Here is a 17,763-nt window from a genome sequence, read left to right on the forward strand (position 1 = left end):
ATTATGTTTTATTACGTGTAAAATACTCCATAGAGTCTGTTTTAAATTTTTATGTGTAAAATTTGTTCTCTACTTAAAAATAGGCCACTTATAGTACCGACTGATTTAAGAGGAATGCGAGTTACTTTTATATGCACATTCCAAAGAAAAATACAAATCACTCTTGTTATTGAGATAATTAGCAGAGAGTATAATATCGAAAGAATATTTCGTAATCACGTAGCTTCTTTTAAATATAAAATGAAGATAATCATATAACTGAACAAATTCTCGCTATATAGATTATAGAAGTGTTACCTGGAATCCACATATATAGTGTATGTAGAAGACTTAAACTCACAATTTTCGATTTCATCATCATACATTCACTATTGGTAATTTGGTATTAATATTATTTCGCACCTTTTAAAAGTAGTGGTTCGAATATTTCGAAGAATAGTATACTTGTGAAATTAAGTAACATTAAAATGTATATTTATTACATCTGCAAATGTATTAAGAAGATGTACATTTGTTAGTTGGCGTGGAAATGGAGTTGGCATTAATAATGTTAGGCAAGAATATTTAGATAGTATTCTGAAATTTGTTGTACTTTTAAGATAGAAAACGATGGCGAAGAGTAATTTGAAGTTGTTCATGCTTCATAGTCCCGCTTAAGATGACACGTTTTCCTTTTTAATTTGTCCCAACTAAGATGACACATTTCATTTTTTGGAAACTTTATTTCTCCAATTAATACACTCAACCACCTTTTTTCACTCCTATTAAAATATTCATATTTCTTTATCTATCTACTTTAATACTTACACTCACATTTTCTCTCTCCAATTAAACACTTTAACCAATAACTCCTAAAATCCCGTGCCGGCTAAGGAATGTGTCATCTTAGCCGGGACGGAGGGAGTACTTCATGGCTTCATGCCTCGTGCCTTCATGGCCTTGCCCAACGTTCAGTCATCATACCAATATTAAAAATAAGGCCAACGTTCAGTCATCGTACTAATATTAAAAATTATGTAAATTCTTTTTTCCCCCTCTTCACTTATTTCCTTATTTATTAGTGTCAAAATTGTAATTGTATGGCTCAAGCTTTGAGGCAAGAAGAGTTATTGAAGTCATCCACCATCATAAATCCCTTGACCATGGTCAACGGTGGCGGATCCAGAATTTTAAAATTGGAGGTTCAAAATATAATTACATTAATTTCAAAAAAAAATTACTACCATGCTTATAGATGCTCTAATGTAAAACATAAAATACTAATAGTTCACAACCAGTGTTCAAACACTGGTCTCTAACTGCATAAACGCCACTTTTAACCACAAGATCACTGAAGCTATTACGTTATTGTATCTATATTTAATTTCAAGGACAAATATTTTGGGGGTACAATTGTACCCCTTGTTATATGCTGGCTACGCCACTGATGGTCAATTATCTTATTAACTTTTACTTTAGTGCACATTTTTAATCCCCACGGGCCACGACAACGGCCAATTCATGAGTTTCATTTTTTATTTTTATATTTATCAATATACTATTAATTTAAATTAAATATATTTTTTAATTAAAAATAAGAAATTCATTCATTTTTAAAATTATAAAAGAGTATAATATTACATATTTTAATAAAACATACAGTACATAATTAAAATTATAAAAAAAACGATTACATAATTAAAACTCCTAAAAATATACTAATATAAGTTTTTTCTAGTTTTTCGATCATTCCTCAACGTACCTTGGATTTTTGTAGGTTAATAGTACATGTGTTTGCTATAGGCTTACAACAACATATTATACATGACACATGTGTCCGTGTCATGAATCACCGCTAAAGTCACCGGAGGGTGGAGGTGCAACACTGCTCGAGCCTTGAATTTTCTTCTCTCGTCTCATTCATTCCTATCGGAAGACGCCTCCACTCAAAATTCACTCACTCTCTCCCATCTCATAGACCCGGTTGTTGAATATTGGTCGTTCGATGTGTGTTTTGTGTGCTTTGATCATGCCTTTAATCCATCTGACCCACTTGTCAACATTTTGAACCATATACAAGTTGTGACATTTGAGTTTGAATTAAGAGTTTCATTGATTTTCTCTATCTGTATCATTGTTCAATATTTAGTACTACTATTAATTTTTATTATACTCCGTATAAGAGATTAAGTATTATATAAATGTTAGATAAAATTAAAAATATAGTAGTGGTGGTGACTGGTGAGTGATGGGTGAATGATGTGGGGTACAATATTATGTCTGATTTATAACCTTAAATGGGCAGACATTTTCATTGTCAGCCCTCTTTGACACGTGAATAGTATTCCATATTAGGGAAGATGAGTTTAAAGTAAATCACATCCAATAGCAATAGCTTGGCCCACCCATATACTCAATTATAGAGCTGAAGCCACTCTCTTTAATTTCCTCAACTATATGTCACTCACTCTCTCCCTTTCATTTAATTACCTTTTCCTTAATTTCACTTTCCCTCCTACACCCACTACTTTTCTTTCTTTTTTCTTGGAATATTTTTATTCTATTAATTAAAGCGTTTTATCTGTTGAGGTAGAAAGTAAATAGTCCCGTGAATTAAAATACTCCTACTATAATTAATTACGTACTGAGAGCAACGCTTCATTAATCCATTCTTTAAATGTTAATATTTATATCAGTATATGTAATGCTAATTGATACATATATTTACGTCATTTTGTATATCTAGAGGGATTGTGATAGAAAATGTTGAGTGTACAAAGAAATTCTTATTGTCGGCCTGATCAATTGCAAAATTAGGATACATCTTTTGTCAATTTTTGCCTAAAGTATATATGTCGTACAAATTCAACTTGTGTTGTCACCAAGTTGTAGCCTGTGAACCCACATCGTATATATGCATTTAAGAAATAAAGCTTGGTTTTTATATATAATCAACCAATTCTCAATACAAGGCAAAATGTAATAGTAGTAGTACTAAATTAAGAGTGGATCAAAATTGCTTGGATTGCTTGCACAGTTGCACGCATAGTGCATAAGTCTCCATCAAAATTGCTTCTTCGTCATATTTAAATTTGGGCTGCGAATTTGTAGATAAGATAGTGCTTGAGAAATGTTGAATATGCCTCCACTAAGGGCTCGGCTGGTACGTTTGTAACTAAGTAACATAGATGTATGGTTAATGGGTTTTCCTGAATTCATAGGCAGCATTTTCTATTGTTTGGTTCAGCCCAACTATATATAGAAAGTAGGTCTTGTAATTTCCCCCAACAAAGAAAAAACACATTTGATTCTATGCTATTTCACTTTTCTTAGTGTTTTTATTTATACATTAAATATTAAGCATGGTTCATTGCATAATCAACTTTTGAAAATGGGAATGCAACTAAACGTATAAAGAGTGTGATTCAATATTCAAAAATTAAATTTCTAGGAACAAATGAGCTCGAATTAATCCTCAATTACCTACTTATAATTAAGATGCATGATGTAATTCACAAAAAGGCTAAAATGCAATATGGTTCTCTTTTAAAATCTAAGGGCAATACAAAAAAGACTCAAGAGTTATCAAAATATAAAACTAAACCATCTAAATTATTAAAAATAATAAATGCATTACCAACATATTATAATTCTTCCGAATTCCGGGACCATATATATAAATATCTAAACGTGTGTACAATTTCTTATTATGTCGTATGTTACAATAGAATAAATAGGTTATGTTGTATCACATGTTTGAGTTTAGTAATCCAGGAAAACGTGCAATTAAAATAATAGAGGAAAAAATATGTGTATTATGAAGGCGAATATAGATTAGGTGGTGTTTAAAGAGAGACAAAAGATGGTCCCTTTAAAAAACATGAAACATCGGTAAAACGTGAGAATGTTGCTCAAGTGAGCTGGTGGGAGAGCTACCTGAGATTTCAACAACACGTTCATGGGTATTTTCGTCATTTCGATTGCCCGGAGAAGTGACAATTCGAGATTTAATAAAAGGGATGAGTGGGGTTTTGAAATAGACCAGGATTAACCCTCTTGTCTAAAGTATTATGCCCACGCTCCAAAGCTGAAACCTTTATTTTTTAGTATTCTTTTTGTTTTTTCAATTTGAACAAACTGGATTGACATTTAAAGAATTTCTTAAATAGGCGAATTATAAATTTCCGTTTAGAGATAAGTGGGGAGGTTTTTTTTGCGACAAAATCAAAACCACTCTTTTAGGTAAACAGACAAAAATACCCTTATCGACTACTGTTCAATCATGTAACCAAATTAATTTTTAAATATTCGTGCAGCAAATATTAAAGACACATATAGTGATGTATTGCATGTCCAGCTATAAACCACGTTTAAGCATGTCAAATATGAACTATTTCAATGGATTACATGAAACAGCTGTAGAAATTAATACCACTATTGAAGCCTTGAAAATGATATGCTACGCGACATGGTTTCGAAAGTTAACATATCAGTATACATATGGGCTTTGAAATTGGGTCAATCACCTTAGGTCCATGGGCCCAAAAACTACGCCTCGCAAAAAGATGATATCTTTGCACATGACATGAGGATATATAGTAGTGAACACATTGGTAATTCCGTAATGTAATGATACTAATTATGTGTAGATCTAAAACCAATCTGGGTATACACATTTAGGAAAAATTTTATTTACTAGTACTTCCTTTCAAAGGAGTGGGATATGCCAGCCATATATTGGGAAACAGAATCCAGCAAATATATGATTACCACTAATTATAAACAAAAGTAATGTAGGCAAAAAAATTGTGTACAAAAATGAGTGATTTAGTTGCAGGCAAGAATGAGTGCAGAGTCATATTATCATTAATCCAGTTCAGTTACAGTTATTCTCATTCTCTAATCTCTATTGTAGAGAGGTTGAAGCTTAAAAGTTAATGAACACACATGATAATTGACAGAGAGAGAAGCATTGATGATGAAGGAGGCAGAGCAGAGCTGCAGCTAGTCCCACATGAAAGAGAGAGTTTGATGGGATGATCCAACATTGTGGTGAGGAAAATGCAAGGTGGTTTGATGATAGTCGATGGCGGGAGGGGGTGATGACAGAAGAGAGAGAGCACCATCACACTCCATCATCACATTTGGTGATACAAAGCTGCTGCTTCCCAGTTGATGACCTGCTGCTGTGTCCAAGTAGCTGACCTGCTGCTGCTGCAACACGCCTCCTATTTCATTCCCGTCGTTCACTACCACCCCAGACCAAGGGTATCCCATCATACCAGATACTATCTGTGGCTCGCTGCTGAATGACACGAGCCTTTCCTCCATTCGAGTAGAGCTGCGTGTTTGGGCCTTCCTCCGCCTCCTGTTGTGCCCATCAAGCCGCTTCCTGCAGCTGCGTTTTCCCTCGTCAAACTCCACCAGGGAGTGGAACCTATTCAACAACAGCATGTCAACCATATCATATCATATCCCTCCAATTAACATATCTACACTAATCACAAATATTATATGCATGAATGAATGGTTGATTTACCTGCTGCACTGCTGGCAAAAGCGCTGCTCTCGACCCCCAATCGTCACCTTTGGGGTCTTCGAGTGAGCTTCACAGACCTTATGCCGCCTGTGATAGTCTCTGCACGCGCTTAAATCAGCGCTGCATCCGTCCACCAAGCAATGAGCAACAATTGCAGGGGCCTTGGCCCTTTTTGAGGGTGACTCCATTCCTAACAAACTTGATCTCAAACTCTTCTTTAATCACTCTACTTCTCCTTTTTTCTCCCCCAAGCAAAAACACAAAACAAAAGACACGAATCCACTCAAACCACTCTGTTACAAACATTCACTTACTTCAAACCACCTTTGCTCCCCTCAACCAACATTCTATTCTCCTGCTACATATACTAATGCAAGTTACATAACTACCATACCATAGAGAATAGTGAAATGAATATCAACATAACAATAACAATGGTCACCAACTAAATAATTGTAGTACTAGTATTTCAAACAATAGAGAAACAAGGTTAGCATGTTTGAATTCCTAACTAAATTGTAATTGTGCATCCATAAAAGGCATAACTGTTTGTTTTCTTAGAGCAGAATCTTTAAAATGGTAACATATCTCACATACCACAACCAAACAACTATAGCTCAAGGAATCTGGAGAGAGAGTGATAAACTGATAATAGAAACAAAAAACTTGCTTGGCCAAGTTATGAAAGCCACACATGAACAGTGAACCCCAGCTCACAACTTGTTTTATAAAAGCAGAAAACTAAAGAACTCAACACCATTTTCTGTAAAGAAAGCCACAATTATTTTCTACTCTCGAACAATAGTACTACTTACTCAATTATAGCACATATGGTAATTTGCTGCAAGAATGATCTATACTAGTTGATTCAAGGATTCTTGATGAGGGTTTACAACTAGGAAATGAGTGCGTAAAGTGTAAAGGGACAAAGCGAGAGAGTGGGGATTGTTGTACCTCAGAAATCAAACAAAGACTTGAAATAGGAAGCCAAGAAAGTGAAATACTTAAGGAAGGGAAGAAATAATAAACAAAGACTTACGGACAAGTGCAAATGGTATAGGTTGACTAAGTCTTTCCATCCATCCATTCATTCTCTGACAGCGACTCCATTAATAGAGATGACACAATGAACAAAGCATTGCACAATAGTGTTTGTAGGAGAGAGAGTTGAGAAGAATAGCAGTAGTTATTATAGCTGCAGAGTAGGGCTGTGGGCTGTGGGGTTGGGTTGGAAAGAGCTATCAATATAAATGAGCCAGGTGTAGATTGGAGATAGAGGCATTATGAGTACAAAATAAAATAGTCTTCAATATGTGACATAATTATTGGAGAAGAATAAAATCTTGTATTCAGATTCATCACCAAGAACCAAATTTTAATTTCCCTACTACATCAACATATAAATGAAGAAAGACCAAATTTAAAAGTAAAAGTCTTGCACATATCCACAAAGCAAGAAAGATGCCAGAAGGAAAGATGCAGAAATGGTTGTATTTGTATGAGAGTGTGTTTTACTTTTAGAGATGTGTGCTCTCCTGACAAACTTAGCATATTAGAGCATCAATTACCAGTTTGACTAATACACACATTCCTTTTTTGGGTAGTAGCCTTGTAAGAAGTGATTAAATTACTAAATTTTTAGATTAAGAAAATGAGTTTATATGCCATGAACATGTTAGTTGGTTAAAAAGGAGAGAGATAAACCATACATAAAATGAGTGGCAAAGAATGGAACAGAGTGTAACCTTTCTCTTTAATGTAATGTGAAAAAATCTAAGTGGTAGTACTACAAATCAATTGATGATTGGATTTTGTCTATCTAACTTATTCTACTCTCTTGTCTAATTTCATCTAGCATTTGCTGCCATATTTCCTACCAATACTATGACATGATATTGCCTTCCCAAAGGAGCATTTCACAACAATTTAGGTCTTCTTACTAAAAAAGAGATTAAGAAGTTATTTGATGCCAATTATAGTAATAGGGCCTAATGTATACATAATCATTTTAATATAATTTAAACTATATTTGCATCAATGTATGGAACTAAGAGCATTAGCAACGCAGCACTACTGACCGTGTTGCAGGAGAAGAAGCACAAAGTGCTTACAAGCAACCAAGCACAAATGAGAATGACGCACTTCACTAACGCAATGCGCCATTCTCGGCTAATCATTGTGCACGTCGTGCCCATAAGTGTAAATAAATTGCAGGCGTCTTGAATTTTTTTTGTACTCCATTATTCATGTGCATGAAGCCATGAGTATGTCCTAGATGAGTTATTCTCCCAACAATACAATCAAAAAGCTTTTTTATATCGTTTTCCAATCAATAACTCGTTTAGGACATGCCCGAATTATTTCCAATTCTTTTAAGTTGGCCTATTTATATTCATCATATTGGCATCAATATTATCATTCATACACAAATTTTTTGTAAGTAATGTTAATAATTGATAATGTAGTGTCATGATTGAAATTAAATTATTGGAGTGACTGAAATTCGAAAAATGGGTTTGTTAAATAACCGACTCTCAAAAGTGGAAAATTGTTATCTTTGAATTCAATTCCAGAAATAGGAACACAAATTTGTGAAGTAACGTGTGATGGCCTGTAAATTATGGTCCACATAATTCCATGGATTTTCAAATAAATTTGCTACAAGTTTGAATCTTACACCATGTGATGGTGTCATCCTACCTACTAATTAACTTATAGTAATGATTATATTACAAATCTTTTTTTGTTTACATCTTTTTATTTTTTATTTTTTACAATCAAGGGCTATGAAAAAATGGGTCAGGTACAGAATCATCTTTTTATAATTTAATTTCAGAAGCGTGGATTATCGATTCATTTATAATTTTATGACTGAACTACGTAAATGATACCTGATCTTTCACTTTCGCACAAAAATGGTACCTGATCTTTATTTTATATCGTTTTTGGTATCCAGTGACAAAAATAACCCTAGGTACCAAATATGTGATTTTTTTTCATGGAGGATATTTTTGGAAATTTCCATTAAATAGTACTCTCTCCGTCCCATAAAAGTTGAGTCGTATTCCTTTTTAGTCCGTCCCAACAAAGTTGAGTCATTTCCTTTTTTAACTAAAGACAAAACATCTAATCACTCTTATTTTATTCCATCATTTACTTTACTCTCTCTTATTTTTCCTACTTTTTTCATCTCTCCTATTTATTTAATATAAATTCTTAATCTCCGTGCCCAAAAGTTTTGTCTCAACTTTTATAGGACGGAGGAGTACCAAATATGTGATTATTTTTTCTTCCTTTCTTCTTTCTCTTTTTCTTCTTCTCTCTTTTTTCTTCATTTTCTTCTTTCTTTTTAGTATTTTATCTTCCTTTCTTTTATCTTTTTTCTCCTTAGTTTATGTTTCTTCTTCCTTCTTTTTTCTTCTTTCGTTTTAGTGTTATATACATACATCTAATTGCATTCATAATATAAATAAAAAACAAAAATACCTAATTAAATTAATTATATAAAGTAACTAAATCAATTGAATATTTTATATTAAATTATTTTATACTCATTTTAAGGTTGAAACACATAACTAAAAATATTCAACTTTTTATATCATTATGAATACAATTCACAATGTTAAATTTTTATTAAGGCTATATTGATTAGTTAATAATTTAATGTAAAATAATAATAATAATTATTACATAATATTATGTGATTCATAATTTATATAATTATACTACAATTATTTATTAATTACTATCGATTTTTAGTATTATAACAATAATAATCTATATTGATTAGTTACTAATTTAATGTAAAATAATAATTATAATTATTACATAATATTATGTAATTCATAATTTATATAATTATACTACAATTATTTATTAATTACTATCAATTTTTAGTATTATAACAATAATAATTAAATATAATTATAACTATAATTATATTTAAGTATATTTGAATGATATTAAAAATGAATTAATTATTAATTTATAACATCAAAATAATAATATTAATATTGATTAATAATAATAGTATAAAAAATTAGGAGAATGAGAGAAGATATTATAATATCACTTTTGGTACAAATTTTATGTATGCCCAAAATACCCTCTATGACATAAATGGGAAAATATATTTGTTTAAAGGGCATTTTGGGAAGAAAATTGCATCAGGTACCAAAAATGTGATTTATAAGTACCAAAAACGATATAAAATAAAGATCAGATACCATTTACGTGCAAAAGTGAAAGGTTAGGTACCATTTATGTAGTTCACTCTAATTTTATTAATTAGTTTCTGGTGGCGTAGCTAATTACATCAAGTTGTTTCCACCGGCAACGTACTAGCGCCAGTAGCTAACACAAAATATCAAAACCAAACTATTCTTTCAACCTCAAATGGACAAAGACAAATAGTACGTTTGTACCTTCATGTAACAATAAACACATGCAAGTATTAACATCCACTCCCTAATTAATAATGTTGGCTAGTTTTTTGATAAATATATACTGTTAAAACGCACCTAACTCAATAGTACTAGTACGTATATTGCTGTCAAATAATTGATAAACCACAAGTAAAAAGTTTGAAGTTTTTTTACGTAAAATATACAACAGTAATTTGTTTAGTAATTCAATATAAGTAGCATAAAAAACAAAAGAATCCTCTTGATTTTTGATGTACTATTTGTTAAATTTAACCAAAATTGAAGATTGTGATTGATTTTTATGTCATAATTATATAATAAATATTTTCATCTCCATCAGCCTAACTCTATATTTGATCTATTTTTCCCTTTTGTATTGCTATTTATATCTGTACTAATCGACAAGCTAAATTACTTTCATGAAATGGGAATGTACAGAAAGTTGAAAATAAGTATTTCCTAATTATTTTCTCTGGCGTCCATAATAGTGACATTTTATAAGCCCTTGATCTATTTCTTGTTACTTCTGCTTAATACTAAAACCTTTCCCTTTTTACCCATTATTATCCCACAGAACGTGTAATTTTTTTTTAACCTTTCTCTTTATAATACTCATTGTTTACAAACAGAAAAAAATTCAATTACCCTCATTTAGCCTATTATGAAACACTTTCTTCACTGGCACTACTGTATTTAACTTTTTATTATTAAAAATTCATACAATATCCTCAATAGTATACACTTCTTACTTAGTATGGAGGGAGTAATATTTTACAATATTAAAGTGTTGATATACTAATAGTACTACATTTAGTAACATTTTTTTATTTTATTAACAAATTTAATCGTTTAGGAAAACAAGCATTGAGATTTAATGTAGCACTTAGTATTTACTATTGAAAATCAATACGTCAGAAAAGTATATTTTCGAGATGACTCATACTTTTTATACAGGAACTTGTTCTTATTTCATCAATTTTCTTCATATACACCGTTCACGTGTACTAAAACTCATAACTCCCTTCAATAAATATATTGTGTACTAGAGAATAATTTTCAACTTTATATATATCCTCACATGAGTATCTGAATCGCCTTTCTCAACAGGCTACTTACTGTATTATATTACAACTCAAACCAAACAAATGAAACAAACAATTGCAGATAATTTTGTAAGGGCAGCGGATTAAAGCAGTAAAAGATGATTAAAATTCGAGTTTTTTATTTATTTATTTATTTACCTTTCCCCCATTAGTTTCTAAAAAATAGTTCCATCACTTAGCAGAACTTGACCAAGTATTTAAAGAGCTAATTCTGTGATATACACTACAAAATTCGGGTGATCAATACATAATAGGCATTGCATTGCCGTATATAGGAGGAGAATGCTAGGAGATAATCCTCCTCGAATCTACTACTACTATTTTACTACTCCATATCCTAAATGGTTTCTGTTATTGCAATCTACAACATACTCTACTTGGCAGATGGCACCGCACTGCGGCTTCTTGACAGCAATGAAAACCCTGAAAATCTTCCGAACAAACCACTAGATGTGTTGTCTATATTTGTATCCTCAGAAGCACGAATCCCATTTGATCCCAGAGGAACACTACTCACGTCCGACACTCCAACATCATCTGATGTTCCATATAGCTCCTGCAAAAGACAACATGAGAGGATGCATGGCAAGGCTACAAAAGTATAGAGGTTAACAAAGGAAAATTCATCACCTTGAGGCCTGAAGCAGTAGGCAGAAATGCAGCCTGTTTCTTAAGAGATCCATTAGCAGTAGATGGTGATGGTGGCTGGCCTAAAGCCTTGATGGGCAAAGAAACGCTCTGAGAAGGGCAAAGAAGTAAGCTACATAACTTGGTACACACTTAAGTATTGTATCTACTGACACTACATATGAGTATGACTGATAATTTACCCTTGACGGAGATACGTTTGGCAGTTCAAGGGCAGGCCTGGAGGAACTAGATGCTCCCTGCACAGTACACATTACACACATTAATATATGTAGATAGAAAAGATGGATATAATATTCTTGCCTCAATTTGCTCCATGCTTTTGCTGTTTTCAAGATTCCATGCATAGCCAACCAAATTTTCCACTCCAGAGTTCAGTTGATTCTGCATAGATGTTAAAAAATTAACTATCATTACAAACAAGAACAATACCTATCTAAAACTAGGAGACGGAATGCTGGAGGTCATAGTTAACTGTACCTGTCTCACTTCTATCCTGCTAATCTTAGTTTCCTGTGAAAAGAAAGGTTTAACCTTTAGTTTCTGACCAACCAAACAAGCATAGATAACCATCACTAAATTAGAATAATACTCAAAGAGAGACACATTGATGTAATGAGTGGGTAGATATTAGTTACCAGTGACCGCACTACATGATGAACAGTTTGGAATTTTGAATCAATCGATTTCACATTGCCTCGCAGTTCAGACACCTGTGCAAATTGCAGTCGGTAACTTTACAGGGTTCAGGAGAAACAAGTAATAAACCAAAGCCACCAAAAAGTTGCTCGTTTTTCCTAACCTCATCTTTCGTTGCTGTTGTATGGTCGCCAACCTCATCAATTTTACAATCTACTCGGTCAATTCTTGAGGACAGATGGTTTTTAGTGACCTGCAAAGTTAAAGAAAAGTTCATCCAGGCACGGAAATGATACTACACATCAATGACATAGCACTTTCCAGATCCATTGCATTTGCAATGCATTCCAGGCAATAAATTGCTTAACTTTTATATCCTTGTAAAGCACATAGAAAGACTACAAGATAGTAGAATTTAGAAAGCCGATAAGACACTCTAGGACAAAGGATCATATGCAACAAATTATCAGCAGGGAACGTAATATTAGCACAAACGCCATCACTCAAATGCAATACTTTCCGAGCAATACAAAAATAAGGTACATAAAGCTTCAGTATTTATGCACAGGTTAACAAATACATATGTAATCATCAGTATACACGTGCTTGTGAATAATTGCTAAGAACTTTAACAAGGAGTATGAATTATTCAGTTATAGAGGTAAAAAATATGTACTTGCTACATCCAGGTCATCAAAAACCAAAGAAACTAAGTATTATGTTGCAAGAACAAATAAATAGTGAAGAAACATTATGAAATTAACATATTATAGATGACTAGAATATATAAAAGCTTTAGATGATGGAATTGATCTTCTTGAAAGAAAAGAATAACAGTCAGCATTGGAACAGGTAACTCCAGACATGCTATCACAACTATAAACAGAACTGATGATTAAAAGCTTACCGAAACTGAAGAGTAAACAGTCTCAAGTTGTTTAGCTACAGAAGAACATGCATCATTCAAGCCACGCCTAGTTGCAAACATCATATCAGAAATCTTCCAACCCTGAAAGTGGATAAATATTTATAAGTGGCGCCAATCACCCAAGAAAGTAGAGGTGGTGAAATCCCCATGAAGTACATTAAGGTTTCCATATGCAACATGACGTTACAAAGTGCATAGTCAGTAAAAAAACAACAGTCTGTGTATAACCATGCATATTTCCCATCCTAACAGAGTAAACAGTTTTTAAGAGATGTAAATATTTATATACAAGCACTCCATTGCACAAGATACACATAAGTGAATAAATGTTCTAAATGGAAATTACATCTCAAGTTATGCTATCAAAAGAATGACACTACTACGTTTACCAAGAAAGCAACTTGTCAAGGATTATAAGATAAAGCAATATTTAAACCTAGTTATTGCAAATACAGAATAAATTGCCATGGCAGATGTTCCACCATGTGTAAAGAATTGAATTAGCAACTAATAAAACTGAATCAAGATACATTGATTCTCTCTGTTACGAGATAATGACAAGCTGGCTTGCTTAATTGCATTTAGTTGTATAAAAATATATTGCTGTGCAATGGCCAGTGAGTTTAATAAGGGATCTGGTCTTATGTTGTACCTATGAGTACAGAATTTTTTCAATTGCACAAACAAAAATTTAACCTAGAAGCAAGCTGACAAAAAAAGAGGCAAAAGTTCAAGAAATATATGAAAGACAGTCCTTTAAAATCAGTGTTACATTAGAGAAGAATATATATGAAATTACCTTCCACCAAATGTAGCCATATCCAACAACTACAGCAATAATTACTATTCCATATTTCCCAGACGCTGTAGAAAGTACGAGAAGATATAGTCAGCAAAATTAGAGCATTGGCAATTTCATGAAAGATGCACACATGAAAGAATCTCATAAAGGAATCAATGAGCTTTTATGTAGAAGAGTGCACTGTGCTTTACCAAGATGATTCTACTGCATGCAAACAAACTGCTACATAAAGAAAAAGGTGATATCATATAACTCAAAAAGATGTCAGCAGGAAGAGCAAAGGCAGTAAATAGGATGTGCTTGGTGACATATAAAGTACAAAGATATGAGGATTTCACCCCTAGGAGATACATCACACCGTTCAAATACAGCACCCATTGAGTACAAAATAACATAAATCATGAAGATTTCACAACAAAATGGGATAGATTTGCTATCATTTTAGCATGTACTGTGACCTGATCGTTCTCCAGTAACAATTGTAACAGATCTATTTGATGCCAAGAATTGTAGCTCTTCTCGAAGGCTGTTAACCTGAGAGAGTCAAAACTCAAATCAGTTCATCTGCCAACAGCTTTTATCATAAGCATTCATGGAATAATGATGTAATATGACCACAAAGATGGCAAGTCAAAGTGAACAAAACATAGTGACAAGTGTCAACTATGTACCAAAAGAAGACCTGAGGTAATAAAATGATACCATAGCAACTACAATACAACATTCTCTTTTCTCTCCATTTTGAATCTATTCAACTTAGTAACTCTGTATCATAGAGAAAGGGCTGCATAATTTTCTAGGCTATGCTATAGATACTTGATCCTTTCTCCGCCATCGAAGTGATCAGCAATTCTCTAATATCAATATTCTTTTACACTCATTAGCCAAGCCCGACCAGGATAAGTGAACAAAGAACAAACATAGTAGTCTAACTATAAGAAGATGTGACTCATGAGATAAGAACAAGAACAGTTAAATAGACCAAAGACCAAATTAATTCCAAACCTGTTGCATCAAAGAATCATTTCGCGGTTTGGTTCGGGAAGCAGCAGGACCATCTTGTTTAAGTTGCTTGAAAACGATCTGCCAGTTAATGCAAGAGCAATAAAAACAAGAGAACCGAAAGTTTCAGTAGGTCTTATAATCCGCACTCAGTCGAATTCCATATAAACTTCCAAAGTAATAGTACCTTAAATGCACCAGAGAAAAAATCAGAAACATTAGGCATCCGGCCCTCTTTGGCGAGAACCGATCCCACAAGGCCTGCAAATGTTGTTGAGTCTCCTCAGTAAAACATTTTGTGATGAATAATCATAACCAATTCCAAAAATACATTTCACAGCTAGAATTAAGCAAATACATGACTTAAAGGTATGTATCGGTTCTGTTCTGCCAACAAATTATGTCGAGCTATATACAATAATATAAAAGCAGCAACGAGTAGGTGGTGAAGGTAGAGTGGGGGGAGGGGGAACCATTACAACTACCAGCTCATTCAACCATTATTTGTCACAATATATTCCAAAATCAACCAACTCGAAGTTGGAACAGGAAAGTATCCAGAATATAGCAAACGCTAAACATCAATCAACAACTAGAGCAGTGGCAATTGATCAAAAAGTCCAAAAACTATCAGTCAAACACAAATATATAAGAAATCAGAAGAGACATGATAGAATGAGAGGTGAAAGAAGCAATTGACCTGCACCAACGATGAGCGAGAGCTTGCCGAGAGAAAGCGCCATCGGAACTCGGCATAAAAGCAGTTGCGATTTTTACAGAAAATTAAATTAAAAACCGGAACATTTATAAATTTTGGACGAAAAACGGAATCCAGAAAAATAAGTGATGCTCCTGGAGCTTCTGGTGATTGGGATTGTGAAATTGAGCAGCTTCGTTAACGAAACCCTATTCAGTATTAGAACGGCTGAAACCTTATTCTATGGACTCTCCATTAATTTTATGATTAAATAAATCGATGTACATCTAATGCATGCTTTTTAATGTTGAAACACATAACAGTTTCATTTTTTATTTGAAATCATAATTACCAATTGGTGATCCAAAGAAAGTATACTTGACAGAGGTTTACGGTGTTGATCACGGTTAGTGGATACACATTATATTATACTCCCTCCAAATTCAAAAATAAAAACATTTAAAACAGCAAATGTTTTAATACATAATTGATAAAGTACGAAGGACGAAGAAAAATGAGTAAACAAGAGAAGAGAGGAAAAAAATAGTGAAAGTAAAGTTTGTGGACGGTGGAGTACATGTCCAAAAAATAGAAAGATTCTAAATTTTTTTTTAAAGAACGATCCAAAATGAATATAAGTCTCTATTTTTTTTTGGATTAGATCGTCTTTTTATACTTTTAGGAAATGGGCCCAGCAGAGCCCATAAGATACCCTGGAGAATTTTCAACAAAAAAATTACTACTTCTTACACCAATCCAGCTGCGCTTGGGCGACGCCAGGCACGTTAGTAAAACTATTGCAACATTTTAAAATCATGATAATTCATACTTTGATTGAAAATTAACCAACCAGTAAAAACTCAATACCATAAATTCAGTGAGTCGAAAAATAGAAAAAAAATCAGTAAATCGAGTAATAGAAAACTCGATTCTTTTATGAGTACAACGAAATGTTTTCCACAGGTAAGACACAAGATGTAGAGATTGAAAACAAATAATAGTATAATCCGAGTAAATTCACATATAGATCGATCTAAGTCTTGACATATACTAACACTCCTAATATGTAATTATGATTATAAAGAAGTGTAAATCTGCATTTGACTAAGAATGTGGTCAAAATTGTCGGTTGATTTTTGGATTGGATGAGAATGGACGCCTTCATATGTTGTCACCACAACACCTTCATCTTTGGAAACCCTTTGCACTTGTTTCTTCACGTTGCAATCTTGATGCGTGCATCTATAGTAGCTTCTGCACACACAAAAAATAAAATATCAATATTTCAAATGCAGAAACTACTTTGAGATAAATTTTGATCTTAATATATTATATTAGTACTATAAAAAGAAATATCATTTAACTTTAGTATAAATAATACAAGCCCCAATACTCTAAAAGTTATCAAAATGTTAGTACTCCATAACTTTGACAAATAAATGACTACGGAATTAGAGATGACGAAATATAAGGCTAAACCTAGTTATTATCAATAAAATCCAGAGTTTTATTTAAGTAGTAGGACTAGTAACAAGCTATGAACTAACCTTCAGCTTCTATATTCACGATTTTAATGGAGCTGACCGTGATAATAATAAATGAAACCAAGTACATGTATTTATAACTTAATAATGTACATAGTTGCTTCAGTTAATTACCTACTACTTCTTTAATTTACTGAAACTTGAACCGCATCTTAAAAATAATTGAACAATAAGAACAAAGTAATTAATACTCCTAGTTATAAGCATATATAATTATTATTCACTGATAACTATCCGCAGACTCTACTAAAAATGGAAATGAAAAATTAGAAAAAATTAGATAGAAATTAGAAATGAATTAAGAACCTGGGAAATCTATTGTTCTTGACTGCCTTCTGACCATATTTCCTCCATCTATATCCATCATCTAGTATATCAACTTGGCTTCTCGTTTGAAAGGCAAATCTAGGTCTTCTGCTCTTCTTCTCCCCCTTTTTCTCCACCGCCAGACTGCCTCC

General features: G+C 32.9%; 3 protein-coding genes across 10 annotated transcripts in view; all 3 read right to left on the reverse strand.

Moving 5' to 3' along the window:
- Positions 1–4,790: 4,790 nt before the first annotated feature.
- LOC125204738 (squamosa promoter-binding-like protein 13A) lies at positions 4,791–6,745 on the reverse strand. 8 transcript variants are annotated; one of them, XM_048103451.1, is made up of 3 exons: positions 6,558–6,745; positions 5,519–5,873; positions 4,791–5,416 (listed from the first exon to the last, which is right to left on the reverse strand). In XM_048103451.1, exons 2-3 carry the CDS (start codon positions 5,704–5,706, stop codon positions 4,984–4,986), a joined length of 621 nt encoding a protein of 206 aa, XP_047959408.1. In that variant the 5' UTR covers positions 5,707–5,873; positions 6,558–6,745; the 3' UTR covers positions 4,791–4,983. The 8 variants fall into 8 exon arrangements, with proteins under 8 accessions (XP_047959408.1, XP_047959410.1, XP_047959409.1 ...); XM_048103453.1 differs by having other exon boundaries at positions 5,519–5,876; XM_048103452.1 differs by having other exon boundaries at positions 5,519–5,885.
- Positions 6,746–11,220: 4,475 nt separating this feature from the next.
- Positions 11,221–16,011, reverse strand: LOC125203218. The gene is made up of 13 exons (XM_048101528.1): positions 15,765–16,011; positions 15,252–15,325; positions 15,068–15,145; positions 14,521–14,596; positions 14,060–14,124; positions 13,240–13,341; positions 12,496–12,585; positions 12,332–12,406; positions 12,174–12,206; positions 11,997–12,077; positions 11,876–11,932; positions 11,676–11,783; positions 11,221–11,601 (listed from the first exon to the last, which is right to left on the reverse strand). Exons 1-13 carry the CDS (start codon positions 15,805–15,807, stop codon positions 11,419–11,421), a joined length of 1,065 nt encoding a protein of 354 aa, XP_047957485.1. The 5' UTR covers positions 15,808–16,011; the 3' UTR covers positions 11,221–11,418.
- A 728-nt stretch (positions 16,012–16,739) lies between these two features.
- The window catches only part of LOC125206353 (probable WRKY transcription factor 75), a 1,228-nt gene continuing 204 nt past the window's right edge, over positions 16,740–17,763 (reverse strand). The window contains exons 2-3 of the mRNA XM_048105620.1: positions 17,612–17,759; positions 16,740–17,015 (exon numbers count right to left, since the gene is read on the reverse strand). Coding sequence (XP_047961577.1) covers positions 16,838–17,015; positions 17,612–17,759 — 326 coding nt within the window. The 3' untranslated portion in view covers positions 16,740–16,837. The remainder of the gene's footprint in view (positions 17,016–17,611; positions 17,760–17,763) is intronic.

The sequence above is a fragment of the Salvia hispanica genome, chromosome 2, assembly GCF_023119035.1.
Source record: "Salvia hispanica cultivar TCC Black 2014 chromosome 2, UniMelb_Shisp_WGS_1.0, whole genome shotgun sequence".
Taxonomy (NCBI): Eukaryota; Viridiplantae; Streptophyta; class Magnoliopsida; order Lamiales; family Lamiaceae; genus Salvia; species Salvia hispanica.

Excerpts from the sequence above, each read along its gene's own strand:
- LOC125204738 (XM_048103451.1), bottom strand. The coding sequence starts at position 5,706 with ATGGAGTCACCCTCAAAAAGGGCCAAGGCCCCTGCAATTGTTGCTCAT. Across the intron at positions 5,417-5,518 it reads TTTTGCCAGCAGTGCAGCAG|GTTCCACTCCCTGGTGGAGT; the intron begins GTAAATCAACCA and ends GTTGTTGAATAG.
- LOC125203218 (XM_048101528.1), bottom strand. The coding sequence starts at position 15,807 with ATGGCGCTTTCTCTCGGCAAGCTCTCGCTCATCGTTGGTGCAG. Across the intron at positions 15,146-15,251 it reads TTTTCTCTGGTGCATTTAAG|ATCGTTTTCAAGCAACTTAA; the intron begins GTACTATTACTT and ends ATTAACTGGCAG. Across the intron at positions 14,597-15,067 it reads ATGATTCTTTGATGCAACAG|GTTAACAGCCTTCGAGAAGA; the intron begins GTTTGGAATTAA and ends TGACTCTCTCAG.